The sequence below is a fragment of the Vipera berus genome (assembly GCF_964194415.1).
Source record: "Vipera berus genome assembly, chromosome: 1".
Taxonomy (NCBI): domain Eukaryota; kingdom Metazoa; phylum Chordata; class Lepidosauria; order Squamata; family Viperidae; genus Vipera; species Vipera berus.
Window position 1 is genome coordinate 302951156 of NC_138202.1, and position 23848 is coordinate 302975003.

The window sequence follows — 23848 nt, forward strand, 5'->3', positions numbered from 1 at the left end:
AGGCTGAGAGAAAAAGGGAAAAGTGAGGGGGAGAAGGTAAAAAGAAAAGGCATTGATTTCTGAGTTCCACTGTTGCACTAGGAAGGAAGCATTAACATTGAACTTCAACTTTTTACTTTTCCATAATATTATAAACTAGCCATTTAACTATAACAACAAATGAATCTAACTAGTAAAGCCCAAAATTCCCCTCCCCTTTTTTTAGTCATCAAGTTTTTGACACCTTGCTAAGCACTGGTGGTACTCTAATATTGTCATGTGCTAAAAGTGGTACAATCTATGAAAAAGTTGAAAAGCCCTGCTATAGAGATCATTGTTGCTTAAAGATGCAATTATGTTTTTGAATTATACATCAAAAGTATAGAATGGATCAAGATATGAAGAATTATGAATAGTTATCGCTGAAAAGATAATGAATCTAGAATTACAAGTATATATTGACTTCCTGTTTATGAATGGGTATTCTGTCAATGCAGTGGAAAGACTGATTAATATTTCATGTGTTTAATGAGTTATTTTAATTTAGGCTGAATATTTTTAATATGTACTATAATATATTTTGATCCCTCCCTCCCTCCCTCCCTCCTTCCTTCCTTCCTTCCTTCCTTCCTTCCTTCCTTCCTTCCTTCCTTCCTTCCTTCCTTCCTTCCTTCTTGGGCTCCCTAAAGATGAAACAAACCGTTGGAAACTTGCTTGAATTATAAAACTGCTCAGTGCTATGAATATCAGAAGTATAGCCCAAGGACCATGTCCCAGGCTCAAACCATCAAAGCAAAAGCATGCTTGGCAGCATCTTATTTTGGCCAGGTCCCATGACATTACTTCCTGCCTACCATATGAATTAGGCAGTTTCAAACCATTCTTAGCTGCATATTGGAGTAGTATTTTTCCTTTTGTTATGGTTCAGGATAACATACAATGACTGGGAACAGGGGCAACAGAGGCAGGAGAGGGATTGACAAATTGTATCCTGGTGTATTTATTTATTTATTTATTGCTGACAAGGATGGATGAAGATCACTACAGCTCAGCAATGGGAGAAGATTATCTCTTGTACACAATGGTTTCAGAAATAATCTGGATGCCTTAAGTGTTTGTAAACAAAGAGAAGAAGAGGGTGATGGACAGGCTAAGTTACAGTAGCCAGGGGGCACCATGGGCACAGCTGAAGGATCAGGTTAGGGGCCAATCATCATGGAGAAAAAAAAATCTATCCATTTGGTCTCTAAGAGTCAACACTGACTTGATGGCACCTTATAATTAGGTTTGTGTATGAGTTTTTGTGTGAAAGAATCATTGACAGCACTCACTCACATTAACCATGATGTCATAGATCCTCCTAGGGCTCTGCAAGCAAGAACTGGTTAAATCTAAGCTCGGTGTCACGGTATCTCATCTGAAACAGTGGGGTGGGGCAGTTTCCTGTTGACAAGCAATATCCATCTTCTCAAATATTCATATCCTATTCTTGTGATTTCCCCGTCTTTTTAGATGGAAGCACTGCTTTGTCTTGCCAGCCTCCATTTATTAGATAGGAACATTAGAAGGCATGAAAGCAAATGCAGCAAGAAAATAGCAAGTGAGGAGAGAAAGACTGGTTGATTTTTCTGTCTCCACATTGGTCAACTCAATGACCTATTAATGCTCCTCTTCTTTTCTCAATCACCTATTGCAGAGGATGCAGCTGGTGGCAATATGGAGGTATTCTTTTTTTCTTCAGTTATGGATGCAAAGTGCTGTCATAATGAAATGCATTTAACTTTTTGAGATTCTTGTGATTTTTTTAATCATGTGCAGCAGGTGGCAGCAGAGTACTTTAAATATTCCCTTCTGTTTGCACAAGGGATGGTTTTTGGGTTTGTTTGTTTTTTTGATAAAGGTAAAGGTAAAGGTTCCCCCGCACACGCGTGCTAGTTGTTTCCGACTCTAGGGGCCGGTGCTCATCTCCGTTTCAAAGCCGAAGAGCCAGCGCTTGTCCGAGGATGTCTCCATGGTCATGTGGCTGGCATGACTAGACGCCAAAGGTGCACGGGACGCTGTTACCTTCCCACCGTAGTGGTCCCTATTTTTCTACTTGCATTTTTATGTGCTTTCGAACTGCTGGGTTGGCAGAAGCTGGGACGAGTAACAGGTGCTCACTCTGTTACGCGGCACTCGGGATTCGACCCGCCAAACTGCCGACCATCTGATCGACAAGCTCAGCGCCCTAACCCACTGAGCCACCGCATCTTTTTTTTTTTTTTTGATAGTGGAAGACAAACAAAAAAAAACACTTTTAGAAATTCATGATGTGGCAATTAGGACAGATCTCTCTAAAATACCCAAATATGATACAGTTTGGATGCAACAAACCTTATAGTTAACATCCTGAAACAAGGACTTAAGTTGTGCTGTGTGAGGTTTAGCTCTTTTTTCCAAGGGGGGACAGAATGTCAGAACTGCCATCTCACATCTGCGCTTTGCTATCGCTGGGTAACAGTCTGCCATGAACTCTGGGGGAGGAAGGGGAAAGCTGGATGGGAGGAAGGGAAGCTTCACTCTTCATTGGATCTTCCTGAGGCACAGCTTCAAGGTCAGACAGCTGGGAATGGAAAGCAGCTGCACACCAGCCCACACTTTGAATATGATTGGATGATAGAGGACCAGAAATGGGAAGTACCTAAGAAAAGGAAAGTTAGACTTGGGGAATTTGGTGCATGAATTTTAGTTCTGGCATTGCTCTACTCTATTTCACTTGATCTTTAGTAAACTATGCCTTTCTCAACAAATGGAGTCAAGGATCATTCTTGCTTAAAGGTTCAAGTTGAGACAGTGTGCTTCTGATGGAATGTAGTGGGCTGCATTCCCAGGAGGGAGGGGGTTACATTCCAGAGGAGTAAGTGACAACTTAGTTCGGATAGTTTGTGTGAGAGAAAAGGGGTGAAGACAGTTCCTCCCTTATAGTTAACAGAATAACAGAGCTGAAAGAGCTTGGAGATCTTCTAGACCACCCCCTTGCTCCACCAGGAGACTCTATATCATGTCAGACAAATATTTGTCCAATCTCTTCTTAAAAATTTCCAGGGATGGAGCATCCACAACTTCTGAAGGCGAGCTGTTCCACTGATTAATTGTTGCCACGTTCAGGAAATTTCTCTTTAGTTCTAAGTTGGATCTCTCTTTGATAAGCCTCCATCCATTGCCCCTTGTCCTGCTTTCAGATGCCCTGAGTATAGATAGCAGACTGCTATAGTTTGGCAAGATTCTGTCTATAATGTGTAACAATAAAGACATTTCCTTAGAAGAATCATTACATACCTTTCATTCTTGGGACCTGACTTTGCTGCATTTACATGGAAACACTGGTTCACGTCTTCCCTCAGCCATGAAGTTCAACATGGCTGTTGTGGGAGGTAGACTGGGAGGTACCATATAAATATTGTATTCAGCTTCCTGGAACTAGAGTGGTGAGTGACTGACCTCGACCTTTATAAATCTGAAAAAAAAGCTGCCTGGCAAGATGTCTTAGATAGCTATTCTCTCTTTAATCAGGACATCTATTATCTTCTGCTACCAGCATTTTGGGTAAAAGGTTTGCATGAGAGTAGTGGCAGAATGGGTGACTTAAGTCCAACTATGTGTGCTAGAGCCAGCATATAGCTGGGTAGGCAGCCATTCTTCCCTCACTGATAGCAGTTTCTCCAGGCATCTGCCAGATTCTTGAAGACTGGAAAACCCTGAACAATTCAGGCATCAATTACAACTGTCCACCACATCTGAAGCCTGTGTTAAATTGACAAAAGCAGTGTTGTGCTGTTGTGACACAAGCCCCTCCTCTTTCATGCCTGTCAGTGATATTAGGAAGCACATGCAAAAATATCAGAGCTTGGGTCATTGTAGCATAACCCGCTTTCCATTATTCACTGCTTTTGAAACTGAGTGGGAGGGAAAAGAGAGAGAGATTTATGGAGAGGGAATGTCAACATTTGAATGTATTTTATAGGATGTTCCACCTGCTGAACCTAGGGTGAGCAAGCAGCAGTCTCCCAGGACATTTTGGCATCCACAAGGTCTTTTTGATTTGTACTGCTAAAATGTGGCCTTAAAATGGCAGTTTTAACATTGCGTGTTTCCCCCCTTTTTGGATGTTGGAATTAAAATCAGTGTGTCAAGGCTCTGGAGTGCCACATCTGAAAGCAAATAGAAGATTGTGATGATTGAAAGAAGGAGAGGAAGGAGAAGAGTTCAGTTTTACTTGAAATAATGCTTTACAAGGTAGGTATTGTGTAGCCCTATAACATTTCAAAATGCCCCTGAAGCACTGGAGAAACCCAGATTTTGTTCAGATTTCTTTGGAGAAAATCCTGCTTCTCTTTGGTCACCCAGTGACTTTTTCCAAAGTGGTTTGACACTGGATTCAGTATTCAGCTGGATTTGGCTGTACTTGATTCCCATCAGAGGACTATGCCAACTGGACAGCTCTTTACTAGATCTCATTTTTATAAGTAAATTTACAGGGGTCACAAGAACTGTTGATATTTTAATATGACCTATTTTTAACCCTATTTTCCTTTTGGTTTCTTAGCTGTCTTGATTGTCGGAAATTAGAATACAGCATGTTTGAAGCATATATGGAGTGCTAAAAGAATAGTGAGTAATTAAGTAATAGTATGCCCCACATAAGTAGAAAAAGGTGCATGATAATAGTTGACTTGTATGCAAAGTATGTCACAGCATTCTAGCGTATCTCCATTATTTTCCAAGTAAAAACTAAATGTATTAAGAAATACATTGAACTGGAGAGTTTCAATTCCATCTACTGTAAACTACATCTGTAAATCTAAATAGGTAGATCTACAGAAATCTGTATCTTGATATCTTCAGATATAACATACAGGTTTTCCTTTTCTTTTAAATTTTCAGGAGAGATAGAAATGTAATTTCTAGTTTTGTAATTATATGACATTATAAAGCAGAAGATTGTAAATACAAATGATTAAGGAAACATACACTGAGGAAAGAGGTCTGCTTTGATCGGGTTTTCCATAATAAACATATATATATAAAATGGGAAATTACAAAGTATCGTAGCTTGCTTGTTTAATTGCGCCTTTTTATTCTTTCTTTAAGAAATGATTATAAAGTACATAAGACTCTTCTTTGAAGTTAGAGCATCAAAATGTTAATGTTTTATCACTTCACTTTTAAAAGCTGCATTTCCAAATGAGAAAAGGGCAATAAATTTTATGACAGCTGAATTATCTTCTCACCGTTATAAAAACTGGCAGAGGAGAAGGCAATTTCTTGACCACAGAATCGTCATTTGGTAAAGCGAAGCTAACACCTTTCCAGACGCATTCATTCAGAAAGGAGCAAAGCATGAAGAAGCCGTCATTCTTCCTATGGCTGCCCTTTTTCTTAGGTAAGGCACTTTTCGTTTGAAAACTTTTCAGACATACTTCAAGCAGAAATGCATTTCAGCCACTCATCTGAAAGCCACGACTGATTAGGACACCTCTGCGAATACACATTCTCTGATGGTTCTACATGCTGAAGCAGAGAAGACATAACTAAAACAAATCTAGGGTGGTGAAATAGATCGTATCTTTGAAAGGAGCTACTGCAAGCTGAAACATTATAAGGCCAAGATAGATGTGTGTTGTGTTTTGTGCTGAATAGGATCGATAGTTATGAAGTGTAGCTTCCTGAGAGAGATGATTTCCCCATCATGATTTTGCATCGCCAACCGCTGTTGGAATGAAATGCAGAAAAAGTTCTGTAATTACGAGTTTGAGAGAAGTTCATGATAACTGAATTTCAAAATTTTTGTTGCAGGCAACCTCTATTTTTAGACATTCTGTGCAGCTGTGCCCTCTCTTATGAGAAAGAGCAGTAAGATCAAATGTCAGTTCCAGTGATACTTTTATGTAATTGTTTTATATTTTAATTAGATGATGTTATTGGAAGCATTTTTAAGAATCCACAATCCAATCATTAGCAAGTGTATCTGTTGAAACCAATCCTGTCATTTGTGTAGAAACTGAACATTTACACTACAGGCACAAAGCCATCATATGACTCAATCACTAGGAATCAAAAGAAAATCAGTGCAACAAGGAAATAAATTAAACAAACACATTTTTTCTTAAAGGGACTGCAGCTCATATTCTAACCGCCAAGGATAAAATGAAAGAAGAAATGGAACTGGATGTAAGTCATTGTTTCTGCACAATTGCAAGATGAAAAGGGATGTGTGACATATCTCAAACATGACCTTCCATTTGGATATGGCAATTTTTGACTGGGAGAGCATGTGCATAAATCTAGAAAAGACAGTGTACTCAGGCCTCTAGCTTTCCAGTTATTGAATCTGATTGGCCCAGCAGATGAATTTAATCCCTTTTTATTAGCCTCTACTAGTTAAGCAGAGCAAGATAGTTTAGGCTTGTAAGGCAGGTATGCATACCACAGTTTCTCCCACTTAAAGCAGATGCAGCATTATGTAGATAGGGTAAATCAAAAAGTAATGGGAGGCAATGGGGTGGCATGTTCATATTTGGTTCTGAATTTTCTGGTTGCCCTGCTTTAATTAAGTACACAGCCACCAAGTCTGAGACAAAAAAATAGTTTGCTAGTTCAGCAACAATGGAAAATAATAGCCAACTATCTGTGCTAAAGATAGATCCAGTGCTAGTCCAATCAGTATATGAAATCAAGAGAGCCACAATCGTCTTTCTCATCTCAGATATCAAAGTGGTTTAGGTGGACCTTTTCTATCTAGGCTCCAATGTCAGATCTTGATTGGTGAAGAGAATCAGAATCTTCACTGTGCTTAGACTATCAACTCCATGCTGCAGCTGTTCCTGAATACTTAAGAGAGGTCCACATATAGATTATGGAACTATTGATTCTAATTTTAAGACTTCAGATTTTCTTTTTCTCCAAGGAGTCTCCAAACTCTTCTAAAGGGTGGTTAAGATGGCTGTCTGATACCAGAACAATTAGTATGAACAAAACATAGATTGGAAGGTAAAAGCCCCAAACTGCCTTTGTAAAGTAAACAATGAAATATTAAACATAGAAAGCAATGAAATTATTTGGAAAATATCAGGATATTGATGACAACCACTGCACCATCAGGCAAAAGAGCCATGATGATGCAGTGGTTAAAGTGCAATATTGCAGGCTAACTCTGCCCACTGCCAGGAACTCGATCCTGACTGGGTCAAGGTTGACTCAACCTTCCATCCTTCCGGGGTCAGTAAAATGAGGACCTAGACTGTAAATTTGTAAACCACTTAGAGCAGGGGTGTCAAACTCAATTTCATTGAGGGCCACATCAGCATTGCGGTTGCCCTCGGGGGGCCGGGTGGGTATGGCCAGGGTGGGCATGGCCTACTGAGTGGGTGTGGCTAGAGTGCATATGGCCTACTGGGTGGGTATGGCCAGGGTGGGCATGGCCTACTGAGTGGGTGTGGCTAGAGTGCATATGGCCTACTGGGTGGGCATGGCCAGCTCTACATTGTTCGCATCAAGGGTGCCTATGGGTGCCTGGGCAGGAGTGGGACAGATCTGAGGGTCTCTGGACCAGGGCCAAGGCAGAGGGGGCTGTTCCTTCACTGTTTCCAGGATGGCTTCGCGGGCCGGATCCGCCCCCCCGGGCCTTGTGTTTGACATGTCTGACTTAGAGAGTCCTAAAGCACTGTGAAGTAATATAGAAGTGTTAAGTGCTATTGCTATATTTGATAAAGAATGTAGATAGCCATTTTACTGACATTTCCTTGCAGAAACAATCTTTTTATGTTTTAGTGACATGGTCTATCAAAAAATATTTCCTGGAAGAGTGGATAAACTTTATTGTTTTAGTGTTGTGGATCTGATGGTCGATTCTAGCATACTGACTGTCCTTTCAATCACATTGTTTTTCCTACAGCCTCTAAGGAACTACAAGTTACAAAGTTCTCATCAAACTTCACCTTCAGGTATTGGTACCATGGAGTATATTCAAAGTAAAAGATAAAAGTTATCTTATTGAGTACAAAAATGTGGGAGTCAAGTTTACTTATGCCATCCAAGTCCTAGATAAATCACCAGGGGAAAAATACTATTCTGATCAAATGAAAATGAGTGAAATAATGGATTGTTATTACTTAATTATATATATTTTATTAGCTAGGATAAAATATTCCATCCTTATTATTTAGAATTATTTCAATCAAATGTTATCTGCTTTGCACATAGCATTAAAGTGTCTATGTGTAGGAGTGCACAAACACAACTTATACATATATCCACTTTTAGAATAAAGCAATATGCATGTTTAAAAGTAATTGTAATGTTTTGGATTTGCCTTTATTTTAATTTAAATAAATAGAGATAAGGAAAACTATTACTTTACTTGGTCAACTGATAGCCAATGTTTTATTTCTTCAGTTCACACACTGCGACCATCTGACATTCAACTAACTGTTGCTATAGGAAGTTTGGAAAATGTGAGTATAGCAGTGAATTCTCTTGAAAAGGATTGTGCAGAAGTACAGTAATCTTTAACCAGATAGAAAAACTGCTAGTCAATTGAATCAAGGAAAAGTTGCCAACCTATGAGTTGGCTCCTGCAGCCATGTTCTTACCAACTACTAGATCTGCAACATTCCTAGTTTTTCTCTATCTGTCTAATATTTTCTCTTGGGTGATTGACATCTCAAGTTCCATACATCTAAAACGTTTTGTCTTTCCCCTATGCTTTCCTTTCTTCATACCTTCTCTTTTTCTACTTGTAATATTTTCATATATTAAAGTGGTAGAAAATCTTAGTTCCACCATCTAGTATATATTCTGCTTTAATTCTTATATTCAGTTTACAAATTCTCTTCATTAGACATTTTTTTTTAAAAAAAGTAGAGACCAAATATTGTTCCTTCATCTCAGCAGTTCTTCTGATGCAAACAGGCATTCTCTTTTCACTTCTTCTGCCTGCTTTTTGTTCTTCATTTCTGTTCTTGGGTTACCAAGCTCAATACTGGAGCAGGAACAGGAACAGAATTCATTGCCATCATAGAATTTCCCTTTCCTCACCCTTTCTTCCCTGGTAATAGTTCAAACAAAAAAAATTGTCATCATCTTCTTTTTTGTCTTTATTTCCAGATGGGAGATTCTGGAAAGGAGCAAGCAGGTTTCTTCCAAAGGTAGTACCTTTTATTAGGTTTTACTCAATCTACTTTGTAGAGTCTAGATCTTTCCTTTAATAATAACGGAAGAAATCTGCCTGAGGCAGGAATCACTATAGAAGGAACACAATATTACAACAGGAGAGACCATATTACAACACGTTCTGCAGGCCCAATAAATGGAGCAAATATATGACCAGTCCAGCTGGCGAGCTGTTCCAATAAAGGTAAAGGTAAAGGTTCCCCCGCACATGCGTGCTAGTCGTTTCCGACTCTAGGGGCCGGTGCTCATCTCCGTTTCAAAGCCGAAGAGCCAGCACTTGTCTGAGGATGTCTCCGTGGTCATGTGGCTGGCATGACTAGACGCCAAAGGCGCACGGAACGCTGTTACCTTCCTACTGTAGTGGTCCCTATTTTTCTACTTGCATTTTTACGTGCTTTCGAACTGCTAGGTTGGCAGAAGCTGGGACGAGTAACAGGCACTCACTCTGTTACGCGGCACTCAGGATTCAACCCGCCAAACTGCTGACCTTCTGATCGACAAGCTCAGCGTCCTAACCCACTCAGCCACCGCGTCCCCCACCACTGTTCCAATAGAGGATAGCTAAATAGTCAAATATACGTATACCGTAATACTAGGATCATATTTCTTTCATTTCTGTCCCAATAATGAACAGGAACACTAATGGATATATTGGATACATTATATGTTGGATTCCACCACTCTTATGTGGATTAACAAGTAGGAAAAGAGGTGTCATGGCCCAGGTTCAGGATTCAGATTCTGAGTTCCAACTGAACATGTGGTATGTCAGCTTCAGAAGGAATCACACAAGGCTGACCAAACTCCGGCAACACTTGAGCAACTGGAAAAGTCATGTAGACTGGTGTAAGGTCTCCCAAATGATGTACCTGATGTTTTGAGAGGAGAGCACAACACCAAAGGTCTATTCGGCTTCTCACCAAACAAAGAAGTAGACCTTCTACTTAGTGACAGCTGGCTGAAGCTTATATAAGAATCTGCTCTGCCTCTGTTCTCTTTGCTGGAAGCAATGTCTGACTTCCAGCTTGTGCGTGAATTCTAATTTCAAACTTCTGACCGTCAGACTGGCTGACAATCCTGACCCAGAGCTTTGAAACTTGGAGACAAATTTGGATGATTCTTCCAAATGTTCTTGTTTCAAAACAAACTTTGCTTTGTTGACATTCCTTATGCCTTTGATAACTCTGCTCCCTGAAAGTAAAACTGATAATCTCCCGAGAAAGTATGTCTGCTGAAATCTGAAACACGACAGTGGGTATTTCTCTGACCCTTCCTTGGAAATTACATTTTCTCATCCAGATAGCCCATTGGATGATCAAAGGCCATCTGATATATTTTACGTAACATTCAGTTTGTCCTCCATTTCTACACTGAATAATAGCAATTAAGATTTTAATAGTGAGAAGAAGAAAAATAAATGATTGCTGGACTCAAAAATAACTCGTTTTAGGAAAGAGGTTTCTTTGCTAAACATCCCACAATCAAAGTAACTGAGAATTGCTTTCAAAGGTAATATAGACATTAAATGGAGGGGAGGGAAAAAGACGAGGCCTAGTATACTCTGGGATCCATTACTCTGTATGAAGGAATGATTAATTGATGTTTCTATTTTTAGCTCAGAACAAGACTTTATTCAGGGAAGCATGAGAATACTTACAGGTATGTCTTAAATTCCTGATAGAACTATTTTGTTACTCAATGATCAGAAATTTTTAAGAAGGGAAATGGTTCTCATTGTTTAACCTGAAGGAGGAAATGTTTTTCCTCCTTGTTTAGCCTTGATCTTGTTTAGCCTCATGATCTTAGACAGTTAAAGCTGTTGCCAGTCTTGTAGAAAATCTAACCCATTCCTTTATTGTGTGCAAAAAAATTAACACCAGACCAATAGTTCAACTGTGGTCCATAAGCATAATGAAGATGGTCTTTGGGAAGCAAAATAACAATGTAATAATAATATAATCCCATGCATTATTTTACATTATACTAAGAGTTAGATTAATTGCAGTATAGTTTGTTGTGTGGTATAATATTCTTTGAATTTAGACAGAGGTAAATCAGTTACCCATGTGTGATTAGAAGGTGGGGATCCAAACAGAGATCAATGGATATGAAACCTTAAATGTTTACCATTATTTATGTCGTGGTTTGTAGAAGCTTTTGATGACAATGAATAGCTCATATAATGGAAAAGGCTGAGAACCTGAGTTTGAGCACTTCAAACAAACATCTCGCTACTCATTGTTTTTAGACCAGGCATATCAAACTGACGGCCCATGGGCCGGATGCATCACATGGAAACCACGCTCACCCCATTGGCAGCAATGGCAAAACTTTCCCGATATGTTGCGTGACATCATGTGACGTCGCGAGTTTGACATACCTGTTTTAGACCTTCAGCATGGAAGAGTCATAGTCTCCCTAGAGAAATAGTTTTGCTGAAGTATGCTTTTTAGAAGAGACTGGCCAGCCATTTGTCTGAAATGGTATAGGGTTTCCTGCCTGAGCAGGGGGTTGGACTAGATGACCTCCAAGGTCCCTTCCAACTTCTTCTTCTTCTTCTTCTTCTTCTTCTTCTTCTTCTTCTTCTTCTTCTTCTTCTTCTTCTTCTTCTTCTTCTTCTTCTTCTTCTTCTTCTTCTTCTTATTATTATTATTATTATTATTATTATTATTATTATTATTATTATTATTATTATTATTATTATTATTATTATTATTATTATTATTATTATTATGTTCAAGCCATTTGATCCACTCCTAATATCTGGGTGTTTCTGAGTCATGATCTGGTTTCGGGCTGTTTGATTGGCTGGTTGTTGTTGCTGGGCCATGGTCCTTGGTGCTTAAGTATCGTCTGTATCATGCAAATGGTGTTTGTTAATTTGCTTGCCTCTGAGTCATGGTATGGTTTTGGGAATAATAATAATAATAATAATAATAATAATAATAATAATAATAATAATAATAATAATAATAATAATAATAATAATAATAAAGTTGGAAGGGACTTGGATGTCATCTAGTCCAACCCCCTGCTCAGGCAGGAAAGCCTATCCTATCCAATCTTTTAAAAACTTCCAGTGTTGTAGGATTCACAGCTTCTGGAGGCAGGATGTTCCACTGATTAATTGTTCTAACGCTCAGGAAGTTTCTCCTTAGTTCTAGATTGCTTCTCTCTTTGGTTAGTTTCCATCCATATGAACCAATTATACTTATTTTGTCTATTGTAAAATCTTTTTCTTTTAGCATCATTAAATAATATAAATCTCAATCTCAAAAAGCTATGTTTAATTAAATTTGGTTATATTAAAATAAGAGGTGATTTGAAAATTATAGGGTTGCAGAAAACCATGACAAACTATTTTCAGAATAGTTTCATGGAGAAGTCTTCAGGGTTCAAGTTCAACTCAAAGGAAATGTTACTTTATTATAGTAAAATTAATATTATTACCACTTGCCATGGTAATTCCCATTCTAGTCTTCCTTCTGTATTCCCTTTTTTAAACAATTCCCTAAATTGTTGCCTAGTGGTTTCATTGTCACGTTTGCATAAGCAATTCCAGACCCTGTGAATAAACTGAACTAAGTTTATATCTTTCAGCTCTTATTAGGATGTTTAATCCTTCTGTGCAACATTACTCTCCTTTGGATAGAAACAGTGGGATTTTATCAAGAAATGGAACTATGTAAGTTCATTTTTTTATGTACTGGGCTGCTTCTTGTTCATCTGGGTGTCATTGTTGCAGTGATGAATGATGCTGTAGATGGAAATAGTGCAGGAAGGACATATTTTTTGAAATTGGAGTAATTACCTATTTATTTACTTGCTGCATTTCTATGTAACTTTTTATTTGCTTGGGTTTTTTTTTAGAAAATTATCAGAAGCATTCCATATTAAAAATAATTACAGGGAAGCTACTGAATAGGAAAAACAGGAAAAGGAAAGAAATTAAAATTGTTAAGCTGCTAAGAATGACAGTTGTTTTTTTCATAATCAGGATTGTTAATAAAAAGGAAACTGTACAGATGGCCCTTGATTTACAACTAGTCATTTATCAACTATTTGGAGTTACAACTGCCTTAGGAAAAGGTGCTTTAAACCACTTCTGGCTGTCATAAAATATGCTGTTGGCCCCATCCATCCAATTACCATTTTTTCAGAAGCTTGGCAACTGGCTCACATTTACAGCTGGTTGCAGAGTCCCACAGTCGTGTGACCATAACTTGTAATTTGGCAAAAAAAACAACAACAAACATTCAAGAGAATGGATGCAGTCTTACGGCTGTGTAATTTGCTTAATGACTGCCATAAAAATAGTTGTAAAATTAGGTCAGATAAGGTGGCTGCCTCACTTTAAAACTTCACAACTTCACAACCAAAATACCAATCCCAATTGTGGTCATAAGCCGAGGACTACCTACAGTATAATGTTATGTAGGAATTTCCTTGGGAATGGGGGGAGGGAATAATCAGATAAGAGAGGGCCCCTGCATAATAGGTAGAGAAAGAGATTTATAAAGTACACTGTATCCCTCTTTTGTTCTCAGTCTGTAAAGGAAATGGTGGAATATTTGTACTTTCAGACTTGTAAGATCCTGTTAAGGTAGCATTACAAGAAAGTAGAATCATATCATCTGGTCATGTTTCCTGTCTGCTTCTACCTGGGAAGGCTGACGTCAGTCCCACAAGTCTGAAAATGTAAATATCCCACCATCTCCGTTAGTAAAGTCCTTTAGACTTTCTGAATACTGTACACACCCTACTCCTTTTCTCTTCTCTTGGCTTCTGAAAACATCACTTAAGAAAGGGCCATTTTGTACATTGGAATAGCCTGGAGTCTGTAGATTAAAATTCATCTTTCTACCTGCAAAGAAAGAACATTTACCTGCTTAACCATTTCCCCCTTTGATTTGTGACACAGTGATCTTTTGGATCAAGCAAAAGAACTTGTGGAGAGCATGAGAGAGATCCAGGTATATGTATTGTAACATGTTATATATAGTACAACAATCTGCTTATATTTATAATCTCTTGAATTTTTAATGTTGGCCAAAAACATTTTCATCCTTGTAGCATGTACATCTATTAGACATGTCTTTCCTGTGTATTCAGGCAGTGGTTCTACCAACATTTGTTGATTTCTCATGTCACAATGCACATGTGACAGGATCAGCCCTAATAAATTATAACTTGGAATTCTGCTTTGGATTCTCTGGATGGAGACACTGACGTTTTTAGTTAGGATACCAAAATGCTTAAGACAAAGACTTGGAAGACCACCAATTATAATCATATCCTGTATTCTTTTGCTTTGTCTTATAGTATTATGATGGTCAAACCTTAAAAAATAACATATTTATATAAAACAGTAGCACTTAATTCTTGGTCCTATGGAACTAGGGACACATTCATGTTTTTCCTTTTAATTCTGACAATTGTTCTGATTTTTTTTAAAAGGCCAACTAGCCTCTTTATTTAACAGTTAACAAGACTATCTAAAATGTACTAGGATAAAAAATGGATTTTTTAAAAAAAAGTATCAGATATGTTAATATCCCATTCTCAGATGATGGGGAATTCTGAAGACCCCCTAGTTTGGTGGAAGCCTGTGTAACTTTACTGATAATTGGGACTGTCCCAGGCCTCATCAGCTCACTTGAATTCCTCGATTCCCTTCCAAGTCTCCTTTGCATTGCAATACTTTCCCTCCCCTTCCATTTCTGTTGTGTGGTGGTGAGCAGCGGTGTGTGGCGAGTCAACCATGACAAAGCCATTCATATCACAGAAGCATTTTTATGGGAAACCCCACTCTACGCACTCCCCTCTTATCTAGGCATCATTCAACTTTTTTCATGACAGAAACTTTCAAATTAGAGTTTTTTCCTAACACTTAAACAGGTGCTGTGTTCTTTCCCTTTAGCTGTTTGACTATCAGAATGACTGGAAGCTAATCACAGTTTTTCACCCGTGTTCTTCACAGAACTCTGACTCCCAGGTAAATAAGAGTGTATTTACTTGGAAAATAGACCAAGAAATTGAATTAAAGAATAAACAAATGGTGGATTTTGATGTTTCTTGGATGGTGCCAACTTTCTTTAAAATATACAAGCCACCCTAGGCAGGGACATCTGCAGGGGACAAAAAAGGTAAAATGGTAGGCCCCACAACGCCTGTAAAAAAAGGGCTGGAGCTTTGATTATATGGTCATGGCTGCTATATTGACTATTCTGACCACTCTAGGCAGTGGCATCTTCAGCATCTCACTGCTGTTATCTGAATGGTAAATGCTGCACAGCTCATGCAAAATTGCAATGCTTGTAAATATGGGTGTGGCTTTATTGCACTGCTATGAGACTGATTTTCCTTCCCAAATAATACTTTATTTTTCCTTTAGTAGTATATTGCCCTATAATAATTTGTATTATTACAAATAAGTCATTTTCCTAAGAGATAAGCATTCTCCTCTTGAAGATTTAATCAAGTATCTGTAAATTAAAATATAGTAAACATTCTTAAATATGTGTATAATAACAGTTACTCACCTCCCACATTTTCTGAAATGCTAGGAATACCACAGTTAATAACTTAATATGGAAAAGTCATTTTATTTATGCTTGCAGTCAGATAAAGTACCAGATAAGTAGCATTGATATCACAGTGTTGAAATTTACCAACAAATGATTTTCAATGGTATATTTGGGAGTTTTACATTTTGCATTTCAAAAAAATGAATAATGTGTAAATGATTTATAAAATATGTCTAAACTTAAAGTGCCTACTTGGTCCTTAATTTTTTTTATACTATTCACTTTGGTCCACTTCTGATGTTCTCATTGCACTGTTGTCATGGCCCTGAAATTCATTTTTAATTAAAAAAAATGTTATGCCAAATCATGAAAAGATAGGCCCTTTGCCTAATCTGAAAACAAGTAAGACTTCAGTGGACATTAGGTAAACTCAATGACAAACCTTGGAAAAGATATACGGTTTTTGTCTTCACAAATACATATTAAAAATGATTTCAAAATATGATAATTTAGCAGAAGAAATTCTAACAGTCCCTATAAAAAGTATTCATCCCAGTTAAAATTAGGGTTTAGTTCTAAAATTATTGAATACAGATTCCATAACCATCTTTTTATTGATTAAATTAACAGGGTAACACAGTAAGAAATGGAGGATTGCCATTCTTTTTGAGATATATTTACTTGAGATTCCTTTCCAAGCTGGTGAAATAACAGATATGGAAGGCAGGCATTATTCTGAAGTGTTTGATCTGGAGTGAAAAAAGATTGTGTTCTTGACCATTTCCTCATATAAATTGTTTTATTTTGAACAGGATATTTCCCGGCTCAACAGCATAAAGAAACTTGAAAGAGTATTGGATTTTTTATACAGAGAAGTATGAACATTTTCCCAGATTCAAAAATTTTGAAACTCTGGAATTATTCATATAGACTTATGTACAGCCTATGCATATGCATGTATCTGTGACAGCCAGTGTAATATAGTAGTTAATGGAATAGGGAGACCCAGTTTTCTTTTAGGCATGGAAGGCAGCTAGGTGATTTTGGGCCAGTAATTCTCCTTCTTTCAACACTAGATTGAAAAGTTGAAAAATACTTATCAATTTTGGGCCAGGTAAATAGAAAATGGTCTATAACTTTCAGTCCAAGGACCGTCATCCTGTAATGGATTGATTCAGGCTGTTATTATTACTACCATTATTAGTAACCCTATACACACAAATATATACAGACCTACAGATATTCTACCTACTGTTATATTTTCCCCAGGATGGTTTATAGTGTAACAATAAATATTTAGCTCTACTCAAATTATTGAACATGAATTATTGCTATTTTTACAATAAAAACTGTAAAAATAGTAGCATTTATAATACATCTGTTGCCCACACATAATATGCCTTATGGGAAAATGTCTGGTTGCCTAATTTATTCACATTGAATTACAAAGACAGTTCAATGAGGTTAAATGAGCATATATTGGTGTACATGGAACATCCTTCCCCTTACTGTAGGTTGGGGAAAGTTGTTTTAGAGTTCAAGGAAAGGGAATAGGATCCAGCTCAACGTCATACACCTTTTTCGTTACTCTCATACATCACCCCTGTTGTATCTAGTTTTGCATACGGATAATTGCTGTTAATATTATTTTACAATCCAAAAAGGTTACAGTTTCAGTATTGTTTGTGTACAGTTATGGCCCTACATAAATGGCATGTTTAACCTGGATACTCACTTGATCCACAATACACTAAGCTCACAATAATCAAATAGGTTGGGTGTGTGCAATCTGCTCAGAAACCTAACCAAGAATATTACCAAACAACCTGAGCATTGTGGTGAATATATCTGATAGGTTTTCACCTGATTCAGATAAATTGTTGCATGAATACTACCTCTCCAGTTATTCTTTCATAGACTAAATCAGCATCCACTGTCTCAGTGAAGCTTCTTTTACCATTCTCTTTCATCCTGAAATAGTGAGTAAGGTTGTGAAGCCACAAAAGTTTACATTATAAACAGTACAGATTGGTGATAGAAAGCCTTTTCTGAATTAGGAAACTATTGCAGTAATTCATTTGTCTATTCTTCTATCACTACAGGTTCCTAAAGTCTTTGTAAATCTGGTGGATTTTACATTGCTCCCAATCTCAACTCTTTCACACACAGGTCGGAATTATGTCAGGTAACCCAAATTTCTCCTATTGATAGATTGAGACAGTTTTCCTCTTCCATTTTAGATATGTATTGTTGTTTTCTATTTTCCCCCCCAAAGGTTTGTTCCAAAAATGCTCTATATAGTTTGACAAATCACTTGTGATTTAGGCTCTGCTTGTAAAGTTTTTACTTGGGGCCATTTTGCCCATTTCTGTATTATCTTGACATGTACCATTTGTGCATGTTAGTAGCTGAGTCTTCCCTAGTGTGGTGCCACACACAAACACACAACCTAATCTTTCCATTTCCCAAATTTCCAATATGCATCTTGAGGATTACTGCCCTATTTGAATGATAAGTGCATGTTTTTGGTGTATTTATTTATATTACCGCATTTCTAGCCCCATCCCCACCCCATCCCCACCAGTCCCAAAAGACTAGGTAGCAAGTTATGGCCATTGGAGCCTGTGGAGTGACAAAGGTAGGTCTCTGGAGAGGTTGGTGGTGGAATAGCTTCCTATTGAATGAAATACTTCCTTTAGTCTCTATGAATTTTGCTTAAGCTTAGGTCACTCTAGAACAGGGGTCCCCAACCCCTGGTCCATGGACCGGCAGTGGTCCGCAGCATGCCAACAACAGGCCCATGCAAACAAGCAAAGCCCCATCCACAGGATGCAGGCAGCATGAGAAAGCACACCCCCTCCGGTTCGCTGAAAAACTTTTCTCCATGGAACAGGTCCCTGGTGCCCAAAGGTTTGGGAGCTGCTGCTCCAGAACACCCTGCAAGGGCCACTCCAGCTTGACAGATTGTCATTCCCTTCTTAGCAGTCCAAATAAAGGATCCATGGAGAAACTGACAAGATTCTTTGCCTTTCCCTTCCCTTCTGTATCTTTTCATGAGGAATAGCTGTTAATAGACTTTTGCTGATACAAGATCTGTTCCTTCTCCTTGCTCCTTTTTCTCAGCATTACAAAGTTCTCAGATTGTTTTCAAATTGCTTTTGAAGTATCAAGGAGTAGATGCCATAAGCAAGAACTTTTAAAATATATCTTGGCGCTGATCTTCTCCTCCCCTCCCACCTGCCTCAAAGAGTACACTGCATTTACATATGTAATGAAACAGAAGGAAACAAGAATACATTGCATCTACATATGTGAATAAACACAAGAAACGTGACTTGGATTTACTAGATATTGGAACATTGGAACATTTTTATCAATTTTTTAGCATCTTGGCATTTGGGAATCTCAGGACTTTATCTGTAAATAAATATACAGGAGATGATACTAACAAATGAACTTTTGTCAAGGAGTTATCATGCCAGAAAATAATACAAATCTTTTAAAGAGGAAAAGTATTGATATGCAAAATATTTTGAATTTGAAATGTTTTGAGCTTGAAGCTTCTTATTTCAAGTTAAAATTAGTTGTCCTGAACTTCCTGGATGTGCTCCCATTCTGTTCCCAAATTCTGGAAGTGTTGCAAGTTGAACAGCTTTTTGAATAATTGATTGGAATGAATGAAACAGGGCTGGAATATTTCCCAGAAGAAAGAACACATCATCCAATTTTGAGCTTGAGATAGTTTAAATTTTGCAAAGGAAAAGATAGATTAGCTAGTTATGCTAAGAAACTGTCTTTTGAAAATACCCATTCTTCCTTTACTAGATTTCAAGAAATTTCATGTTTTAAATGGAGATTTCATGGCCTTCTATATTTTACTTTGTTTTTCTATTGATATATTCTAGGAATATAGTTCCTAATTCATGCATTTGTTTCAAAGACTGTTCCAAATTGGATGAGTCTGTACGAAAATGGTTGTATCAGGTGAGTAATATACTGGGTTTAGTGAAAAGAGAATTTGCCTCCAGTTGTATATTAACAAATAGGCAAGCTGTTTTTAGTGTTTCATATCCCTTTCACATGGTATCATCCACTTCTACCAAGGAATCTATCATGACCAGTTTGAGAGTCTTTGGAACAAGATGTCACAAGATCATCCTCATCCTCATCAGTTTCCAAACTGATGAAATGGATGAAATCTGGTGCTAAATATGTCTGATTACTTAGTGATGGCAAGAGCATTACTGGGATATCCTTATTTCTGAAATGCCTCCAGGATATGGAAAGTCTAGTGTGAAATCCAATTGTCTTACTAGGCTTATGCTTTTCTTAAGAAAATGGATTTATGCAAAATGTTTCATAGCCACTGGGGCATTTTTATGGTTATTTAAAGTAGATTATTTTTCCTATTTTATTTATATTTTGACGATGTACTTTTTGTCAAGTTTCATATTTATTAGGCATAATAAATTGATTTTATTTAAATCAGGGAGAAATGTATATATTGCACTCAAAATTCTCTGTAGTTAAAAAAAAAGAGTTCTTGTTATCTCTTTCTATAGGATGCTTTGGAAAAGTTACTGGCATCTGAAAAGTATGCCCTAAGGAGAGATTTCACTGTGGGTCTCCAAATTTCATTTGAGGAAGTAGATATGCCACTTGCAACAGTAAGAATTACAACTCTCTTATTATGTTATTCTTTTCTTTTCTTTTCTTATTTTGTTTGTATGTTTTTGAGTTAGTATCGATTCCTGGCAACTGTGGTTATCTTGGTAGGATTTCAAAGGTGGTTTGCCATTGCTTTATCCTAGGGCTGAGAGACTATGACTGGCCCAAGGTCATCCTACTGACTTTGTGCTTAAGGTTGGACTAGCACTCACAACCTCCCAGTTTCTAGCCTGGTGCGTTTTGACAAGCACTCAGCAAATGGGGTATAAAAGATGAGGGTTTTCTCTCCCTTTCCTCTGTCTCTGCAGTAGGTGCCATCTTTACACTCAGTGCCCTGCCTTGCACCTTTCTGCTGCCTGCCCGGCCTTGTGCCATCTGATTGTTCAGGAGTCTATACAGTGTTGGCTCAGCCAAGAAGAGAGTGAGTGGAGCAGGCATCAAGAAATGGTAGGGCTAGGAGCTGGTGGGCAGAGCACAGGGAAGGAATAGTGTGGTGAGAGACTCTGCCAAGCCTCCCTTTTCTAGCAATCAGGGCAGCTATATCGCTGCTACTGCTCAAAGTCACTATGGTCCTGGGCTTCTGCAGACCAAACTCTACTACTTATGAACACCAATGATTGTTTCGTGTCGCGAGGAGTTATAAAAGGGGAGGAGAGTAAGATTAACCATCAGGAGGGACTTTGGGATTTGTCAGGCATGGCTAGCTAAATATTATTCTCTGGGGTTCAACTCCTCACCACTAGGAATTGGGTTAGATCCTTGCCCTTTAGAGCAATAGCAATAGCAAAAACTTATATATCACATCATAGTGCTTTACAGCACTGTCGAAGCAGCATATTGCCCCTAAAAATCTGTTCCTCATTTTACTGACTTCAAAAGGATGGAAAGGTGAGTCAACCTTGTGCTGGTCAGGATCGTTTATAGAGAACTATGTACTAGCTTTAGAACTTATGGCATTCACTTGCAGGAAGAGTTGGAAAGAAGTGCCATACCAAGTGCACTAATCAAACAGGTGGTAAGGAAAAAGGGGAACTCAGGCACCACACAGGTTATGTAGAAAGTAAACACAGGGTCAGTCATAAAGAACTCAAATGTCTATACACCAATGCACAGAGTATGAGCAATAAACAGAGTGAACTAGAAATTCAGGTAAGGAGCTGGTATACTTCCCATATTCAAAAAAGGGGGAAAAATCGATCCAGGAAACTACAGACCTATCAGCCTGACCTCAATACCTGGGAAGATTTTGGAAAAGATAATCAAGCAGCTAACCAGTAAACACCAAGAAGCAAACAAAGTCATAACCAAAAGCCAACATGGGTTTGTCAAAAACAGATCATGCCAGATAAATCTTATTGCATTCTTTGACCAGGTGACAAAATTAGTGGACTAGAGGAATTCTATAGATATATTTTACTTGGACTTCAGTAAGGCATTTGATAAACTAGACTACAACCTACTACTTGGTAAGATAGAAAAATGTGTGTTAGACAGCATCGTGATCAGATGGATTCATAGCTGGCTGACTAGCCACACTCAATATGTGGTCCTTAATGGAACTGCATCTACATGGAGGGAAATGTGCAGTGGGCTGCCCCAGGGCTCTGTTTTGGGCCCTTCATTTTCATCAATGATTTGGATGAGGGGGTAGATGGGGAACTCATCAAATTTGCAGACAACACCAAGCTGGCAGGAATAGCCAACACTCCAGAAGATAGGCTTAAGATAAGAAGGATCTTGACAGACTTGAACACTAGGCGCTGTCTAACAAAATGAAATTCAATGGTGAAAAAAGTAAGGTTCTACATTTAGGCAAGAAAGACCAAATGCACAGGTACAATATAGGTGGTACCTTGCTGAATAGTAGTAATTGTGAGAGGTATCTTGGAGTCCTAGTGGACAATCACTTAAATATGAGCCAGCAGTCTGCTGTAGCTGCCTAAAAAAGTCAACACAGGGCTAGGCTGCATTATCAGAGGGATAGAGTCAAGATCACATGAAGTGTTAGTACTGTACCAGTTTATAACACCTTGGTAAGGCCACACTTGGAATACTGCATTCAGTTTTGGTCACCACGATGTAAAAAAGATGTTGAGACTCTAGAAAGAGTCCAGAGAAGAGCAACAAATATGATCAGAGGTCTGGAGGCTAAAACATATAAAGAACGGTTGCTGGAATTGGGTATGTCTACTTTAATGAAGAGAAGGACTAGGGGTGACATGATAGCAGTCTTCCAATATCTCAGGGGCTGCCACAAACAAAGAAGATAGAGTCAAGTTTTTTTACTTCAAAGCATCTGAAGGTAGGACTAGAAGCAATGGACGGTAACTAATTAAAGAAAGAAGAAATTTCCTCACAGAACAATTAGTCAGTGGAACAATCTGCCTCCAGAAGCTGTGAATGCTCCAACACTGGAAGTTTTTATAAAGAGATTGGAGATTTGTCTGAAATGGTATAAGGTTTCCTGCCTGAGCAGGGGGTTGGACTAGAAGACTTCCAAAGTCCTTCCAACTCATTATTATTATTATTATTATTATTATTATTATTATTATTATCATCATCATCATCATCATCATCATAATTATCATTATCATTATCATTATCATTATTATTATCATCATCATCATCATCATCATGATGAATTCCTATGTGCCAAGTTTTCATAGCTTTGCTGGGAGGACAGTAGACATGGACATTGCAATCTTTTATGACTGCAAAAAAAAAAGATACTAAAGGCTAGAAGGACATCCATTCTCCATATGATGGACTGGACAGCTTCTCTTTTCCAGATAAACAACAATGCTGATAGTTCTGTTGGAGGATTGTTTATAAGTTAAATATAGTTATTTTCCCATTTCTCTAGACAATTTAAATGTTAATAATTTAACTGTAAAATGCAAAACACACGTAAGACTAATTTATGGCGTATATACTGTATGTGATGTCATGTTTGTGTTTTTTTTAAAAAAAATGTGTGTTTAATATATATTTATACAAACAAAAAGTACATAAGGTGCTTGGGTTGGTTGGGGTGCCTGTTTTAAACTTTGAATGCAAAATTATTATTCAGTTCTGCTCCATTCTTAATTATGTTGCAGGTTAATCATGATATTGATTATTCAATAAAGGAGGTGCTACTGAAAATCTCGGGAGAAAAAGATGCTGCTGTAGGAATAGAACTTTGGAACAATATGGTAAGAGGCTTGAAAATGAGTGAAAGACTTCCCAGTGTTTTTCATTCTAAGAAAAAGTTGCAGTGGGAATGGGTATAGCACTTTTTTTTAAAATCCCATTTATATCCCGCCCTTCTCCGAAGACTCAGGGCGGCTTACAATTTAAAGCACAAATCAATGTGCTTAGCAATAGCCTTCATTCTATGTATATGCCTGCTTATTAGGGCTTTCGCCCGCCCCCCCCCCCAAGCGGCATTATTACAAAGTCAGCTTATTGCCCCCAACAATCTG

At 37.9% G+C, this 23848-nt stretch overlaps 1 protein-coding gene across 1 annotated transcript in view; it reads left to right on the top strand.

Annotated features, from left to right (window-relative positions):
• Positions 1-6165: 6165 nt before the first annotated feature.
• Positions 6166-23848, top strand: part of PLB1 (phospholipase B1) — a gene marked incomplete at its 5' end in the record, with an annotated part of 112955 nt that continues 95272 nt past the window's right edge. Inside the window, 13 exons of the mRNA XM_081317282.1 lie at positions 6166-6189; positions 7913-7961; positions 8413-8471; positions 9124-9164; positions 10805-10848; positions 12790-12874; positions 14111-14162; positions 15110-15184; positions 16529-16591; positions 17819-17901; positions 19622-19700; positions 20279-20383; positions 23483-23578. Coding sequence (XP_081173408.1) covers positions 6166-6189; positions 7913-7961; positions 8413-8471; positions 9124-9164; positions 10805-10848; positions 12790-12874; positions 14111-14162; positions 15110-15184; positions 16529-16591; positions 17819-17901; positions 19622-19700; positions 20279-20383; positions 23483-23578 — 855 coding nt within the window. The remainder of the gene's footprint in view (positions 6190-7912; positions 7962-8412; positions 8472-9123; positions 9165-10804; positions 10849-12789; positions 12875-14110; positions 14163-15109; positions 15185-16528; positions 16592-17818; positions 17902-19621; positions 19701-20278; positions 20384-23482; positions 23579-23848) is intronic.